General features: G+C 42.1%; 1 protein-coding gene across 3 annotated transcripts in view; it reads right to left on the bottom strand.

Annotated features, from left to right (window-relative positions):
• Positions 1-17,728, bottom strand: part of LTN1 (listerin E3 ubiquitin protein ligase 1) — a 158,332-nt gene extending 140,604 nt beyond the window's left edge. For all 3 annotated transcript variants that reach the window (XM_089659523.1, XM_089659525.1, XM_089659524.1), the window contains exons 1-4: positions 17,542-17,728; positions 5,828-6,031; positions 4,678-4,776; positions 1,469-1,699 (exon numbers count right to left, since the gene is read on the bottom strand). In XM_089659523.1, coding sequence (XP_089515649.1) covers positions 1,469-1,699; positions 4,678-4,776; positions 5,828-6,031; positions 17,542-17,583 — 576 coding nt within the window. In that variant the 5' untranslated portion in view covers positions 17,584-17,728. The remainder of the gene's footprint in view (positions 1-1,468; positions 1,700-4,677; positions 4,777-5,827; positions 6,032-17,541) is intronic.
• Positions 17,729-18,064: the final 336 nt, after the last annotated feature.

The following is an 18,064-nucleotide window of genomic DNA, read 5'->3' as shown; positions in this document are numbered from 1 at the left end:
CAGCATGACAACGACCCAAAGCATACATCCAAATCAACAAAGGAATGGCTTCATTAGAAGAAGATTAAAGTTTTGAAAAGGCCTAGCCAGAGCCCAGACCTGAATACAATGGAAAATCTGTGGGGTGATCTGAAAAGGGCTGTGCATAGGAGATGTCCTTGCAATCTAACCGATTTGCAGTGTTTTTGCAAGGAAGTGTGGGCAAATATTGCCAAGTCAAGATGTGCCATGCTGATAGACTCATACCCAAAAAGACTGAGTGCTGGAATCAAATCAAAAGGTGCTTCAAAAAAGTATTAGTTTATGGGTGTGCACACTTATACAACCATATTATTTTAGTTTTTTACTTTTACTTCCCTCCACCTAAAAGATTTCAGTTTGTTGTTCAACTGAGTTGTACAGTTTATAGGTTACATTAAACAGGTGGAAAAAGTTTTGAAACGATTTATCTTTTTCTAATTTTTTTTACATTACAGAAACCTGACATTTTAACAGGGTGTGTAGACTTTTTATATCCACTGTACATGCCACAAATCAGCTCATCTATTTTAAATGAATGACCAGCTTAAATGTCCTCTCCAGCCATCATCAAACACTGCCCCTCAAAAATGCTAGCCCACCTGGCTAAATGTTTACTTATTAATGCAGGACCCTCAGCTTTCAGGCCCACAGGCAGCTATAATATCAATTTGGGATCCTCTCCATGGAATTCCAAACTCCCCCACTTGTAGATTCATGATCTTGCCAAGTCACGCATCCTGTCATTGATCCTGTGTATTTTGTGGTTAATCAGTTCCTCAAATAACAATTGTTTGGTTATGTTATCTCCAGTACATGCCTTTCTCTTTTGCACATTGCCACAATGTGCGTTTTACTACACCAGCCTCTTCAATGCACCTGACAGCTTCCCTACTGGATACAGATACACGCCTTGAATAATCAGGGGTCTAGGTAACCTAACAGACACCTCCTACCCTTGACTATTTATACAGGAGTTGCTAAACAGGTAGGTGCAGTGGACTGATTTTACAGTACATTGAGCAAATCAAAAAGGTAGTATTAGCAGTAATCAGACTGACTCTCCCTGCAGACTGGAACTACAGTTTAAGAGAAACTACATGAAAGTAAATGGAGTACCCGAGACAGAAGTTGCAGCTCTGACTCTCTTAATGTATACTTTCTTCAACATAATGAAGCTGAACTTTTGCAGCTTCATATCAGTGATGGCAGTGCCCCATATATGCAGCTCAAAAATCAGAGAAGGGCAGCGTCTCAGACACTTGAAATTTTGCATTACTAGCACCTTTCTCACACAGAAATGTTTTAATACTATTAGTAGCCTGATGCATCCTGAATGATTAAAACAAAAAAAAAAACAAAAAAAACACAGGTATGCAAGAATGTTGTTATTGGAGGACTTGTTTACATCTTGCTCAGGTCTGTAACCCCTGAAATTACATCAACTCACATTCAGAATTTCATCTTTGCAGAAGGTCAGGGCTTCCGGCTGTTTATGAGGAGGGAATGCAGCTTCGAAGGCGGCCCTGGCAGCACTGGCTGCCGGTGAGTAGGTGTCACACTGTGCTATGAGCCAGAAGCCCATCAAACTCTTCAAGTGAGGGGCCAAGTATTTCTTCACTTTCAGGATCAGCTGTTCAAAGGCTTGCTGAGTGGCCTCCCGCACTCTGCGGTCATGATCCTGCAGAGGGATAGAAGAAACAAACATCCGGCATGAATGTTGGTTTGCAATAAAAAGGTTTTAAAAAGGAGCCATAATGAGATAATAGATCAAAGGTTTCCTCCAGCCAAACAACTAAAACAGTTTAAAAAACACACAGAAATTGTTCTGCCAAAAGGTCTGCAAACTCTTGTGATCCAGCCGCTCTGCTCTGCTTTATGGCTTCAAAAGTATGAAAAAGGGAGGATATTGTTTTATGTTTTTTTTTTTATAGGGCCTGAAACACTGCACTCTTCATGTCTCTGTCATCTCCAACTTTGTCTATGGCCTAATAACAGCACAGTGGCTAAATGGTTAGCACTTCCGTCTGGCAGTACTAAGGTCGTTGGTTTGAATCCGAACCACTGAATCACCTGCCTGGAATTTGTATGTTCTCCCTGTGTCTGCGTGGGATTCTTCTAGGTACTCCAGTTTCCTCCCACACCCCAAACACATGCTGGTAGGTTAATTGGATACGGTCTAAACTGGCCCTATTATGTGTGTATGTAAGTTAGGGACCTTAGATTGTACACCCCTTGAGGGTTAGAGACTGATGTGAATGTACAATATATATGTAAAGCGCTGCGTAAATTGACAGCGCTATTTAAGTACCTGAAAAAAAATGAATAAATAAAATGTTGAACACCAGCACACGGTTATGCCTGCTGTAAGTCATCCCATCAACTAAGTTATCTATCACCAGCACACATCAGCTTACTGAGCGAACATTTTCAATGCAAGTCTGATTTCAAACGTTTAGCTGGCAAGAGACAATTCAGATTTCAAATAATTACCCCAATTCATTTTGGGACTTTGGAAAAGTACATATAAACCTCTGGACCATACATTTGTTTTGGAGAATATATTTCCGCTGCCCTCCGAAGCAACTCCTGTCTTAAAACATCAGATGCTGTAAAAGGATAGAGAAGGCAAACACTACTCTCTTTTATTACCTTTCAATCATAAACATTTCTAGTGCACTGTGGAACAATGTTCCCACCTTCTGTACTATTAGGTCTCCTGCCATGGAGGTTCTATATATGGCCACACAAGCTACAATCATATTTTATAATTTCCTTTAGGTTTACCAACAATGTAATTAGAAAAGCCTGATTTCTGTTTTAGCCTAGTGACCAACCCTCTAAATGCAGGGCAAATACTTGAGATCTGCTGAGAGTGTCCCCTGATGAATGCTGGGAGGAAAGTGTTGTTTTGCTTCCTGTGACCCCATTAGAGCTATGTCAGACGGGCACTTGCTAGGGAGGGAGTGACAACTTGCTTGTCCAACTAGCAAGGAAGCAACTCCATGTAAGCTTTCTGCTAATGATCCTATCACTAATTACATTTTTTGAGTGGCATCAGCCTAAAGCTGGCCAAAAGGTGGACTATTTTTATTGTTCAGCCATTAGGCTGAACAAAAAAAAAAAAAAAAAAAAAGACTCCTCCATCCACACAAGTGAAGAGAATAATCCCCACCCTGTATCGACTGATCAAACGTTTTACAACATTCCATGCCTTGATCCATCTAAGGCTAGATTTAAAGAGATTTCCCTTCACTGCCAACCCTGTCAGAAGTTATTCAAATGCTCATAGTGAAATCATTTTTTTTTTCTTTTTTGTGCACACAAGTGGAAGATTTTCACAATTCAGACTATTCTTATTAGAAGAAACAGTCTACCTCCTCTACCCTTTACATTCACAATGTAAGGTCTAGTAGTATATTGCGAGTCTCCTGTGATGTCATCTGTGACAAAGCGCATTGAGCTTTTTAGGAGCCAACGAGTAGTTCCGGCCCCCCCTCCCAAAAATAAAAAGTCAGCAGCTACAAATACTTTACTTTAATATCAGGGCATTTACCTGTCCAGGGATCCAGTGGTGTCCTCACCTCGAGCCGATTCTTCAATCGGCTGTTGAGTGCTGGCGCTGCCATCTTGACTAAAGGGAAACCTGCAGTGAAGCCGTGATGCCAGTTTCCTACTGGGCATGCACGAACTACACTGCACTTTGTGAATGAGCTGCAGTCCTCTGGCACCTGTGAAATGTCTCAGAGGGCTGCAGGGGAAAGGGGGTGACCCACTGGCTCATTTCACTGCGGGGAACTAAGCCTGGTAGTGGGAGCGGGTACCTGTCAAGACCAGGTACCCACTCTCCCCTTCCCCTAAGAAGTGCCAAATGTGGCAGCGGAGGTGGGGAAGAGGCAGATAAGCAGAGGTTTCAATTTTGAGTGGAACTCTGCTTTCAATTCAGTAAATTGATATTACCTTGCTGATTTACACTATGTACGAGTCTCTTTCTTCCTCTTTCATGCTACATGTTATAGCATATCCACTGAAATATTTATGGGTTAGTGGGGATTGATGTAGAGGTTGCCCATTATCACCTATACGATGACCCATTGTGATATTAGAGCATATGATGTTGGATGATTAAGGGTTGTATCCATTCTTTAACAGGCTTGCAATTTGATGGTCAGATTTGAATATGGACTTCCACAATACTCGCAATTTGGTGTTATAATATTTCTCGAGTTTTCACTTTTTGTTCACTTGAATAATATTCATCAAGGGTTTCTTTTGTTTTATGTTATTCAGTTGGATCTTAGTATATCACTTAAATGGGGGAGTGCAGCAAATATACAGCTTTACCTGAACTCATATACTGTGGAGACACCTTAATTACAGCTGAACATCGTTTAGAATATTTAGTGTGGGGTACTGTGTTTGATTGTAAGATTTTGTATCAACCAGAAAATCTAGAGAGGAATCCTGACCATGCCAACACACTATCCTATCAGGTAGCAACAGTGGAAGCAGAAGAGTTTTCCAGAGGAACCTGCATTATTTTTACAATTTTTTTTTTTTTTTAGCTGAACAAGCTAACATCATACATATCTAACCTTGTCATTTTGAGCTTTTTCTCGCTACTACACAAATTAAACAGCTCATTTACACTTTACATACCAGAGATATTTTGCAATAGTTTCTGGGCCAATACGGTAGGACTCCCCGGACTGCCTCTATCTCTCTCTCCTTACACATTGCTCCGAACTCTTGCATTGCCTGTACAATAAAAAATACACTTTGGACATCACTAATTTTGGACACAAACAGGAATGCCATAACAGTAATAGGTTTGCCAATAACTAAAAATATTTGACATCAGACCTCATGCACACTGGGAGTTTCAAACGGCGCTTCTAGAAGGGTCTTGCTTTTTTTGATTCGGTCTCTAAATGCGCCTTGATGTTAGCCCATGTGTTCATGCACATAAAGCTGTATTCAGGCGTTTATAGGCAGGAGTGTTTAGAAGCAGGGAAAAAAAAAAAAAAAAAAAAAAAAAAAAAAAAAAACCACCATGCCAAAATGTTAAGGAGCAACAACATTTTGACAGAAAACCGCCTGATGTGCCTAAATGGGTATAAATGCATTTAAGCACTAGACACGGCAAGCGCTTGGTCGTTCATTCATTTCAATGGCCAGAGTAAATTAATATTCTGGCCAATGAAAGGAAAAAATGCACAAGCACTTGACGTGCCTAAAAGCATTTGCAGAAGTTTTTTGATCCTGCTATACTCCTACCAGGAAAAAAGGCATTTAGAAGAACTGGGAAAACGCCCAGTGTGTATGAGGCCTCAGAGTTGCTAATCATTTTAGTAGAAGCAATACACTACTATGACAGAATGGCTTTGCAGAGCACAGGGTTCATTCAACATATGAATAACTGCACTGAACAAGAGGCACTTAATAATGTAAATTAGGTCAGCCTTACATCCACTTAGCTGTTGTTATTAATGTAGAGTGCTTATTTTAAAGTATGAGACCTTCCAGATCCATCTTCACGATGTATTTTCCCTACAAGTGGCACAGTAATACACAAACACTATAAGAGAAGTGTATAACAGTCACACAACAGTGCTCCACCATGTACATGTTGTGCATTGTGGTGAGCTACGTTAAAAATAAAAGTCAGGTCCATTATTTAGTGCATCAAAGTGTGATGTTAGACCATTCAAAATGAATGAGCCACCTAAACGTGCATTAAACGTAACACAGAGATTGAAAGTGCCCTTCGTTATATCATCTTGCTAAAAATGAGTCCTCGTTGACCTACCTTTAATTTTGTGGTGACGTCTCGCTTAGAAAGCTTGCGCAGCACCATTCGGAAGTCAGCATCAACGAGACTGTCCACCTCTTCTGCACCCTGCACAGCAGGGACATAACCTGAATCGCTCTGAGATGTTCCAAACCCGATAAACCCCGGGACTGTGCCACTTTCCTTAGCCAGAAGTTCTGCCGCTCTTCCACTGCTGGATGGCTACAAAACAAAAGAAAAAAAAAAGGAAAGCTTTTGAATTTCTGAAAAATAAGTAGACTAATGCTATATTGGTACATAGGGGAGCTGGAATTTAGAAAGAAAAAAAAAAAGTGAACTTATCCTTTAAAGTGAACCTTCACCCTAAAAAGGTTATGTTGTGCTGCTCTAGCTCCTCCTTAGCCCCCCTTAAAACTAATTTTTTTTGCAAAGTACTGTTACCACTTAAAGAATAAGTTCACCTTTTTTTTTTTTTCTAAATTCCAGCTCCCCTATGTACCAATATACATACCGTATTTTTCGCTCCATAAGACGCACTTTTTTCCCCCAAAAAAAGGGAAAAATGTCAGTGCGTCTTATGGAGCGAATGTAAAGCGGTCGGTCCGGTATTTCCGCCGCCACCATGTCAGAATATGGGGCCAGCCGCTCAGCTCTTCTCTCCTGCAGGACCTTACCTATTCCTCGCTCCAGCGCTGCAGTCTTCCCGCGGCAGATTCTGTGACAGCCGGGTGCCCACTGCGCATGCGTGAGAAGCGCGGCGCTTTGTGAATGGTCTGGTGTCTTCTGGGACACGACAGGTCTCAAAAGGCTCTGGGCCATTCACAAAGCGCAGCGCTTCTCGCGCATGCGCAGTGGGCACCCGGCTGTCACAAAAGCTGCCGCAGGAAGAAGGAAGGACAACGCCGCGGAAGTGGGAGCGGGTACCTGTCAAATTCAGGTACCTGTTCCCCCTTCCTCCCCAAAGGTCTGCAGTCTCTGGTCGTCCCCTGTACGGTGTCCGCAGTCTCTGGTCGTCCCCTGTACGGTGTCCGCAGTCTCTGGTCGTCCCCTGTACGGTGTCCGCAGTCTCTGGTCGTCCCCTGTACGGTGTCCGCAGTCTCTGGTCGTCCCCTGTACGGTGTCCGCAGTCTCTGGTCGTCCCCTGTACGGTGTCCGCAGTCTCTGGTCGTCCCCTGTACGGTGTCCGCAGTCTCTGGTCGTCCCCTGTACGGTGTCCGCAGTCTCTGGTCGTCCCCTGTACGGTGTCCGCAGTCTCTGCACTGGGAGTCAGCGCATTCACATTGAGGAAGATTTTTTTGGAATTTATTATTAATTACACTGGACTTATGTTTTGTGGTCATGATTATATCATATACAGTCAGGTCCATAAATATTGGGACATCGACACAATTCTAACATTTTTGGCTCTATACACCACCACAATGGATTTGAAATGAAACGAACAAGATGTGCTTTAACTGCAGACTGTCAGCTTTAATTGGAGGGTATTTCCATCCAAATCAGGTGAACGTTGTAGGAATTACAACAGTTTCCATATGTGCCTCCCACTTGTTAAGGGACCAAAAGTAATGGGACAATTGGCTTCTCAGCTATTCCACGGCCAGGTGTGTGTTATTCCCTCATTATCCCAAATACAATGAGCAGATAAAAGGTCCAGAGTTCATTTCAAGTGTGTTATTAGCATTTGGAATCTGTTGCTGTCAACTCTCAAGATGAGATCCAAAGAGCTGTCACTATCAGTGAAGCAAGCCATCATTAGGCTGAAAAAAACAAAACAAACCCATCAGAGAGATAGCAAAGACATTAGGCGTGGCCAAAACAACTGTTTGGAACATTCTTAAAAAGAAGGAACGCACCGGTGAGCTCAGCAACACCAAAAGACCCAGAAGACCACGAAAACAACTGTGGTGGATGACCAAAGAATTCTTTCCCTGGTGAAGAAAACACCCTTCACAACAGTTGGCCAGATCAAGAACACTCTCCAGGAGGTAGGTGTATGTGTGTCAAAGTCAACAATCAAGAGAAGACTTCACCAGAGTGAATACAGAGGGTTCACCACAAGATGGAAACCATTGGTGAGCATCAAAAACAGGAAGGCCAGATTAGAGTTTGCCAAACGACATCTAAAAAAGCCTTCACAGTTCTGGAACAACATCCTATGGACAGATGAGACCAAGATCAACTTGTACCAGAGTGATGGGAAGAGAAGAGTATGGAGAAGGAAAGGAACTGCTCATGATCCTAAGCATACCACCTCATCAGTGAAGCATGGTGGTGGTAGTGTCATGGCGTGGGCATGTATGGCTGCCAATGGAACTGGTTCTCTTGTATTTATTGATGATGTGACTGCTGACAAAAGCAGCAGGATGAATTCTGAAGTGTTTCGGGCAATATTATCTGCTCATATTCAGCCAAATGCTTCAGAACTCATTGGACGCCGCTTCACAGTGCAGATGGACGATGACCCAAAGCATACTGCAAAAGCAACCAAAGAGTTTAAGGGAAAGAAGTGGAATGTTATGCAATGGCCAAGTCAATCACCTGACCTGAATCCGATTGAGCATGCATTTCACTTGCCGAAGACAAAGCTGAAGGGAAAATGCCCCAAGAACAAGCAGGAACTGAAGACAGTTGCAGTAGAGGCCTGGCAGAGCATCACCAGGGATGAAACCCAGCGTCTGGTGATGTCTATGCGTTCCAGACTTCAGGCTGTAATTGACTGCAAAGAATTTGCAACCAAGTATTAAAAAGTGAAAGTTTGATTTATGATTATTATTCTGTCCCATTACTTTTGGTCCCTTAACAAGTGGGAGGCACATATGCAAACTGTTGTAATTCCTACACCATTCACCTGATTTTGATGTAAATACCCTCAAATTAAAGCTGACAGTCTGCAGTTAAAGCACATCTTGTTCGTTTCATTTCAAATCCATTGTGGTGGTGTATAGAGCCAAAAATGTTAGAATTGTGTCGATGTCCCAATATTTATGGACCTGACTGTATAATTTGTTTATTTTTGTCACATATATTTTTATGTCATATATAATTTATGCCACTTAATATTTGTGTAAATGAGTTTGCACATAGAGACCATCAAAAGGAATTAATGTGACACACATATACAGTTGTGTTCAAAATAATAGCAGTGTGTTGAAAAAAAGTGAATAAAAGCTCAAAATCCTTCTAATAGCTTTTATTTCCATACACACAAATGCATTGGGAACACTACACATTATATTCCAAATCAAAACATGAAGAAAAAAATATAACAAATTTGTGTTGTTCCTCTAAAAAAAAAAAAATATGAAGAGAAGTGAAAATTAGACTGTTCAAAAAATAGCAGTGTTTGTATTCTTCTTTGCAAACATTCACTATATAAACTGAAAAATGTTTGAAGATTTTGCTTTCCTTTGAATCACTTAATGAATATTTAGTTGTAGTCGCACTGTTTCTGAGAACTGCTGTACATCTGTGTTGCATGGAGTCAACCAACTTCTGACACCTGTGAACAGGTATTCCAGCCCAGGATGATTGGACTCCATTCCACAGTTCTTCTCTATTTCTTGGTTTTGCCTCAGAAACTGTATTTTTGGTGTCACCCCACAAGTTTTCTATTGGATTAAGATCCGGGGATTGGGCTGGCCACTCCATAACGTCAATCTTGTTGGTCTGGAACCAAGATGTTGCACGTTTACTGGTGTGTTTGGGGTCGTCTTGTTGGAACACCCATTTCAAGGGCATTTCCTCTTCAGCATAAGGCAGCATGACCTCTTCAAGTAATCTGATGTATTCAAACTGATCCATGATCCCTGGTATGCGATAAATAGGCCCAACACCGTAGTATGAGAAACATCCCCATATCATGATGCTTGCACCACCATGCTTCACTGTCTTCACAGTGTACTGTGGCTTGAATTCAGTGTTTGGGGGTCGCCTGACAAACTGTCTCCGGCCACTAGACCCAAAAAGAACAATCTTACTTTCATCAGTCCACAAAATGTTGCGCCATTTCTCTTTAGGCCAGTCAATGTGCTCTTTGGCAAATTGTAACCTCTTCAGCACATCTTTTTTTCAACAGTGGGACTTTGCAGGGGCTTCTTGCAGATAGCTTGGCTTCACATAGGCGTCTTCTAATTGTAACAGCCAACAATCAGGTCCAGGAAGATGAAAGGTGTAAAGTTCCCTGTGAGTACTGAGTCCTTGCCATTTTGGCTATTCTTCTATCCATTCGAATGGTAGTTATTCGCTTTCTTCCACGTCTTTCAGGTTTTGGTTGCCATTTTAAAGCATTTGCGATCATTTTAGCTGAGCAGCCTATCATTTTCTACACTTCTTTATATGTTTTCTCCTCTCCAATCAACTTTTTAATCAAGGTACGCTGTTCTTCTGAACAATGTCTGGAATGACCCATTTTCCTCAGAATGTCAGAGAGAAATGCACTGTAACCAGCATGTACAACATTTGCTGCCTTCCTTCCTTAAATAAGGGCAATACTTGCCACCTGTTTTTCAAAGAATGAATGACCTCACTAATAGAACTCCACACTGCTATTATTTTGAACATGCCCCTTTCAATTAGTGATTCAATTACACAGAATCAGCAGCATGCATGTCATGACTGTTGGATTTCTATTACTCTACTACACCTGCTAGTAAATTATTTGCCATGTAGAAATATCATTTCTACCAAAAACAGTGATTGATCAGGTTAGTTATGTCCGACTGCTATTATTTTGAACACAACTGTATATAATGCGCCGCTAATTATCACCAATATTATTAGGAGTGGTATTTTTTGGAATATATATATATATATATATATATATATATATATATATTAGCAGAGGACCTAGAGAGTAAAATGACATTCATTGAAATTATTTAAGTCACACGGTATTTGCACAGCAGTTTACTACAATTTTTTTGGAAAAAATACTCTGTAATTAATTGAAAAAGGAAACACAATATACAGTATCTCCCAGAAGTGAGCACACCCCTCACATTTTTTAAAAATATTTTATTCTATCTTTTCATGTGACAACACTGAAGAAATGACACTTTGCTACAATGTAAAGTATTGAGTGTACATCTTGTATAACAGTGTAAATTTGCTGTCCCCTCAAAATAACTCAACACACAGCCAATTTGGACATTTTCACTTAGGGGTGTACTCACTTTTGTTGCCAGCAGTTTAGACTTTAATGGCTGTGTGTTGAGTTATTTTGAGGGGACACCAAATTTACATGTTATACAAGCTGTACACTCAATACTTTACATTGTAGCAAAGTGTAATTTCATTAGTATTATCACATGAAAAGATAACAAAATATTTACAAAAATGTGAGGAGTGTTCTTATTTCTGTGAGATACTGTATAAACCATTCATTTGTTGTAAAATATGAAAGATGATGTTACGCTGAGTAAATAGATACCCAACATGACATGCTTTAAAATTTTGCAAGCTTGTGGAATGGCGCCAAACTACGGTACTTAAAAATCTCCATAGACAACGCTTAAAAAATGTTTATAGGCTACCAGTTTAGAGTTACAGAGGAGGTCTAGTGCTAGAAATATTGCTCTCACAACATCAATTGCAGTGATACCTCATATGAGGGCATGACCTATGTGTTCGCCACTGCACACGAGCACAGGGTGTGTTTTTTGTTTTTTTAATTTTTATTACATTTTTTTTTTTTTTTTTTTACACTGACCCTTAGATTCTTTTTTTTTTCCAATCACTTTTATTGCTGTCAACAACAAGAAAGCATGACAGATCCTCTTTATGGAGAGATCTGGAGTCAATAAGACCCCACATCTCTCATCTACAAAAGGAAAGAATCAGATGAAAAAAGAAAAAAAATCCTTAGTTAGACGTGACGTAACTTACCCCTAGGGTGGGACCACCGCTTGCAGTACCTTCCTGCCGAAAGACTGGCCTGCCGCGACCAAAAACTCCACTCTAGAATGGTGTATAAATGTGGAAAAACTGGACCACGTAGCCACTTCGCAAATCTGTTCTGGAGATGCACCAGCCTTTTCAGGCCAAGAGGCCACCACTGATCTTGTAGAGTGTGCTGCAACCCCCTCCAGAGGAACTTTGTCTAATGCCCCGTAGGCTTCTTTGATGGCCTGTCTGAGCCATCTGCCCAGAGTACTCTTGGAGGCTTTCTCCCCTTCCCTTTTACGGGAAATCCTGAGATTTCCCGTAAAGAGTATGAATAAGGAGTTCAACTTTCTAAACCCCTTGGATACTCAGACATCTCAGACATCTTCTCACGTCTAGCATATGAAATGCCTCTTCCCCTGGATTAGCTGGAGCTGTACAGAAGGCAATACTATTTCCTGCATACGATGAAAGGATGAGGAGATTTTCGGAGAAAACCCGGATCCGTTCTGAGGACCACTCATTCCAGAAAAATAACTAAAAAAGGTTTGGAAATCAACATCGCCTAGATCTCACTTATCCTTCAAGCTGAGGTAATGGCAATCAGAAAAATGGTTTTTAGAACTAAATTTTGCACCGGCACTTACTCTAAAGGCTCAAACAGTTTCTTTGTGAGGCCCTGTAAAACTAAAGACAAATCCCATTTTCCCCGGCCAATGAGCATGCGCAGTGTATCTCTCCGCTGACTGACCCGCAGCCCGGCTGGTTGTTTTCCTGAGTTGAAGAGCCGCAGTGGAAGAGTGAAGAGCGGAGCTTGTGAAGTTGTCTAGTCTCTGCTAGCTGCGGTCGTACTCTGCCAAGAGCTTCTTCAATCCTTGCAGCCCTAGTGATCCCTGTGTCAGCTCCTGTGAAGGGGGAGGCTCATCCAGATTGACACTTCCCTGACCTGCTGGACCACTCTTTCACCACATGAGGGTGTAGGATTTCCATCTTTCCCAGCTATTTCTCTGACCAGACCTGAGAGGAGAGGGGAGTCTTCAGGATATACATACACATGCGTATTACTTATACGCGTTCTGGTTAGTGTGAATTTCTACCATTTGCACTGGGAATCACAGAGCACTGTTTTCACATTCATACATACACATACTAGGGACACCTAAGATAGCAACCAATTAACCTACCAGCATGGCTTTGGATTGTGGAAGGAAACCGGAGTGCCTGGAGGAAACCCACACAGATACAGGGATAACATGCACACTCCAGGCAGGTGGAGCCATGGTTGGGATTCGACCCAGTGACCTTAGTACTGCCAGGCAGAAGTGTTAACCATTTAGCCACTGTGCTGCCCCATGGAGAAATTCCAGGACTGACGACTGTTCATCTGGAAACCCTTCTCTGCACACCAGGAATTAGACTTTCAAATATATTGCTCTAGTCACTTCTAGTCACTGAGGGGATTCCAACAAGACGAACACTTCCTTCTAACTGGGGTGACCCCCTTTGTCTTGACCATGGCCTTGACCTGAAATATAGGAAAGGGGCAGGACAACAGGAAAAAACTAGGGATGCACCGAAATTTCGGCCAAAAACACCCCTTCCGGCCGTCAGCCGATATGAAAAAAAGCACCGATACAGGTACCGAAAAAACCCCACCCCTCGCTCAATAGTTCTCAGCCTTACCTGAGAAACCACCGAACGATTCCAGCGCTGAGCATAGAGATTAGTGAAGGAAAGATGGTCTCCACGCATCTCTATGCCCTTGGATGACCGGAGCAATGTCACTTCCAATTCCGGAAATTTTTTTTTTTTTTAAAGCACTAGATCAATGCTTTTTTTGATCTAATGCTTTATATTGCAGAAGAGAGATGTGGGGTCTTATTGACCCCACATCTCTCCATAAAGAGGACCTGTCACTAAAATATTTCTATCACAAGGGATGCATGCATTCCTTGTGATAAGAATAAAAGTGATTAAAAATAGTTTTAACCACTTGCACTCCTGAGAATTTACCCCCCTTAATGACCAGGCCTCTTTTTTTGCTGTTTGGCGCTGCACTAATTCAACTGATAAATGCGCGGTCATGCAATGCTGTACCCAAACAAAATTTATGTCCTTTTTTTTCACACAAATAGAGCTGTCTTTTGAGGGAATTTTATCACCTGTGCGCTTTTTTTTTTTGCGCTAGAAACAAAAAAAAAAAAAACACGAAAATTTTGAAAAACAACAATATTTTCTACTTTCGGCTATAAAAAATATATTGTAAACTCAAAGCTCGTCATAAATTTAAGCCAAAATGTATTCTGCTACATGTTTTTGGTAAAAAAAATTCCCAATAAGTGTATATTGATTGCTTTGTGCGAAAGTTATAGCGTCTACAAACTATGGTATAGATACTGTAATTTATGCCATTTTTTGCTATACAGTGCTGCAATAGTTTAATTGACAATTGTGCGGTCATGCAATGCTGTACATAAATGAAATTTATGTCATTTTTTTCACACAAATAGAGATTTCTTTTGGTGGTATTTGATCACCTGTGCGCTTTTACAGAGATCAGGCCTGATTCTGTGAACACTGCGGTTTTGTGTGTAATGTATCAAGTGACAGTTCTCTACTGACACTGCACTTGCTGGGGGAAAAGGGGGGGGGGTGTAGGGGCTAAACGCAGGTGCTGGCAGGTGTCAGGGCTGATACCGCTAACGCTGCGTTTTTGGGGATAGTATAGTAATGTGAACGCTGGTATACTGCTGATCTGATCAAAGATATTGATCCAATCAGACACTATACTAGCAATGGAGGTTTAGCGTGCAAGTGAGCGTGTTCCGGCAATCAAGGGGTCAAATGTGATTACTTGTGTACTAGCGGCAATCTGACGCTATCTGGGAGGGACGCTAACACTATCAGAAGTCACCAGTGACACTAATACAGTGATCAGTAAAAATCTGTTCACTGTAATCAATGACACTGGTGAGACAGGGCAGTGAAGGGGTTAACTGGGGGGGGGGGGCGATCAAGGGGTTAACTGGGGGGGGGCGATCAAGGGGTTAACTGGGATTACTGGTGTACTAGCGGGCAAACTGGCGCTATCTGGGAGGGGCGCTAATGTTATCGGAAGTCGCCAGTGACACTAATACAGTGATCAGTAAAAATCTGTTCACTCTAATCAATGACACTGGTGAGAGGGCAGTGAAGGGGTTAACTGGGGGGCGATTAGGGGGTTAAATGTGACCTAGGTGTGTTCTAACTGTGGGTATGTGCTGTTTTACTCACGATTTTTATGTCTTCTCTCTCTGGGACGGAATGTGCCCAGGCACAGAAGAATGACATCATATCCTGTCCTGTGTAACTGTCAACACAGGACAAGATAGGACAGGGACCTTTCATCCGATTTCAGCTGGACATCACTGGCTGAAACTGAATGATTGATCCCTCATTCAGCCCCCCCTGCCCGCGAAAACCTCGGGAGCGCGGAGCACGTTTAAAAACATGGTTTTGCGCAGCCGTGCCATCCTGCCACAGTTTTAATGCAGTGGCTGGTCGTCAAGAGGTTAAAAGGGACAATGCGAAAAAAAACAAAACCATTAAATAAATTAAAAAAAAAAAAAGTTTAAAGTGCTCCCATCCCCACATAGTGGTGAACGCATACGTAGGCCATGTCCACATATGTAAATGGTGTTAAAACCACACATGTGAGGTATCGCCATGAATATCAGAACAAGAGCAATAATTCTCACACTAGACCTCCTCTGTAACGTTACACTGCTAACCTGTAGAACTGTTTTTAAAGCATCACCCATGGAGATTTTAAAGTACCGCACTTTCATGCCATTCAACGAGCATGTGAAATTTTAAAGCGTGACATGTTGGGTATCTATTTATTCGCCATAACATTCTCTTTCATATTTTACAAAAAAATTGGGGTATATATTGTGTTTTTTTAATCAAATTGTATTTTTTTTCCCAAAAAATATATATAAAAACTGGGCATTTTGGATTCGTTTTCAGCCAAGTGCATTTTGAATTTTCATTTTGGTGCACCACTAGAAAAAAAAAACACATCAAGCTCCTGACCAGCCGCATCCTCCTCACCCACTGTTTGAAGGTGCGAGAGACAGCGAGACAGAGAAGAGGGGGGAGACTTAGTCCACTACACCCCCAAGTCATCCCCAAGCCGTGGAGCAGAACGGAGTCACCTCTGTGCCACAGCAGCAAGTTTCCCAGGGAAGGCAGCAAAAAACATACCAGGAGAAAAAGTAGGTAGGTGCATTGGATCCTGTATAAATTGTCCCTAGTATGTGGATGTATGAATGTGAGTTAGGGACCTTAGATTGTACACCCCTTGAGGGTTAGGGACTGATGTGAATGTACAATATATATGTAAAGTGCTACATAAATTGACGGCGCTATATAAGTACCTGAAATAAATAAAATAAATAAATATAGTTTTACCTTTTAAGTTGCATTACTGAAATAAATGAACTTTTGCACGGTATTCTAATTTTTCGAGTTTCACCTGTATAGTATACAATTTTCTTTAGAATTTTGCTTTAGATTTACCAAAATGCCATATAATAGGAGGTCAAACCTAAGCAACACTTTCAATTGTATCCAATTAGGCAGGCTCTTGCACCATATAGCTGAAGGTAAATCTAAAGGAAATTGGGCAGAAAATTGTATAATGTATGGCCAGCTTTATTCTAGCACAGAGCCCCGAGGGGGGTTGTACACAGGCCAAGGCAAAATTAAAACACCTATTGCATTCACAGTGGACAGAACCAAGTGAATGAGGCTGCAATGCAACTGCCATTTGATCACATGCAATGCACATGGTGTGGCGCAGTGAAAAAAAAGTGGTGAAGAGGAGACATATCACCTCCTAGCTGCCTGTCAACTACCCTCTGAAAAGTGATCCACTGCAGAGTGCTTTCAGAGGGACAGCAAACCACTTGTGTAAATTAGCCCTAAAAGGAGGGTTAGAAGTCCATGTAGTGTTCTTTTTTTTTTGCCATCTGTCTTCCGTTGGAGAGATTATCTTCAACTTCCTGCCCCATAGGCAAAACAGGAAGTGAAATGAAATCCCCCCAAAGTGAGGGCATTCTGGGGTGTCACCAGAACTAGTTTCCCCTCTCTTCTTGTTCTGGCAACACCCAAAATTTGGAATTTTCTCTTTTGGTGATAAAAGGAAAAACAGAGAAAGGGTAATTCTCCTTAACACAGCACAGGCTGCAATATTAAAAAAAAAAAAAAAAAAACCTGACAGGGGTTCCAATCCCTCTACTGAACTGAGAAAAGTTTAACATAGACATAAAGAGAAGTGAAGAGAGGCATTAGAACCCCTGACAGTTTTTTTTATTGCTGCCTGTGCCCCGGATTCAGCCTCTTTATCCGTCCTGGTGACTGCCATCACTGAAAATGAAACAAAATTATTTGGGTGGTCACCAGAAGAGGAACTGAGGGAAAACCTAACAATGGGGACACTAGTGAGAGACAAGCAGGGATTACATTGTTGGGATTTCCTCCCACTTCCTGTTTTGGCTCTAGAACAGGAAGTGAAGGGAAACCTCCCAAATTGTACACAGATGGCAAACAAACCTGAGGGGGGGTATAACCCTCCCTTACCGCATTCAAAATGAACATAAAAAGTTTTGCCTTTTGTTCTACTTTAGGAAATGCTCTTCCTGCCATGGTTTCTCTATGGATCCCCCCCAAGTCTCCCACATTGTACACCCCTCTGGTTGGTGTGCCCCCCAGTCCGTCCTGCCTATCACCACACAGGGACAGCTCAGTTGCCCACCATGCCTGACAGAATACACAATCCAGGCGTACTAATCGATCCCGGTACTCACCCGAACATTGCCCTTCGTCCTCTGCTTGTTCTTCCCGCCCATCCTCCGCTCTCTATCACCGGCAAACACTTCCCAGGGCCAGTAGCACACTCACCCGGCTTAAGCACCTACGGTAAATAGGCTTTTGATTGTTTGCCCTGAAGCCTAAGCATGACGTCCTCACAAATTTCCAGGCCCCGCTGCCAGTCTTCCGCCCTCACCCCGATCCGTGACACAGGCACTCGATTTACACGCAGAGGGCTTGGGACGCCGGCTGTCACGTGGCAGGGCTGCTGTTACCAGCTGAGTGTTCTAGTAATGGAGGCGGATTGCGGATTCTTCTAATGTCCATGGAGCAGGGGATTCCAACCCCTTCAACGCCGGGCACTTTCACCCCCTTCCTGCCCAGGACAGCTTTCCGCGCTGCTGTGCGTTGAATGACAGTTGTGCGGTCATGCAATACTGTACCCATATGTTATTTTCATCATTTTTTGAGACAGATCTTTCTGTTGGTGGTATTTATTCACTTGCCTACCGGGCACTT

This window comes from Staurois parvus, unplaced genomic scaffold, assembly GCF_062004578.1.
Source record: "Staurois parvus isolate SC_StPar_1 unplaced genomic scaffold, SC_StPar_1.0 ptg001162l, whole genome shotgun sequence".
Taxonomy (NCBI): domain Eukaryota; kingdom Metazoa; phylum Chordata; class Amphibia; order Anura; family Ranidae; genus Staurois; species Staurois parvus.
This window is presented reverse-complemented; position numbering and strand designations above follow the sequence as displayed.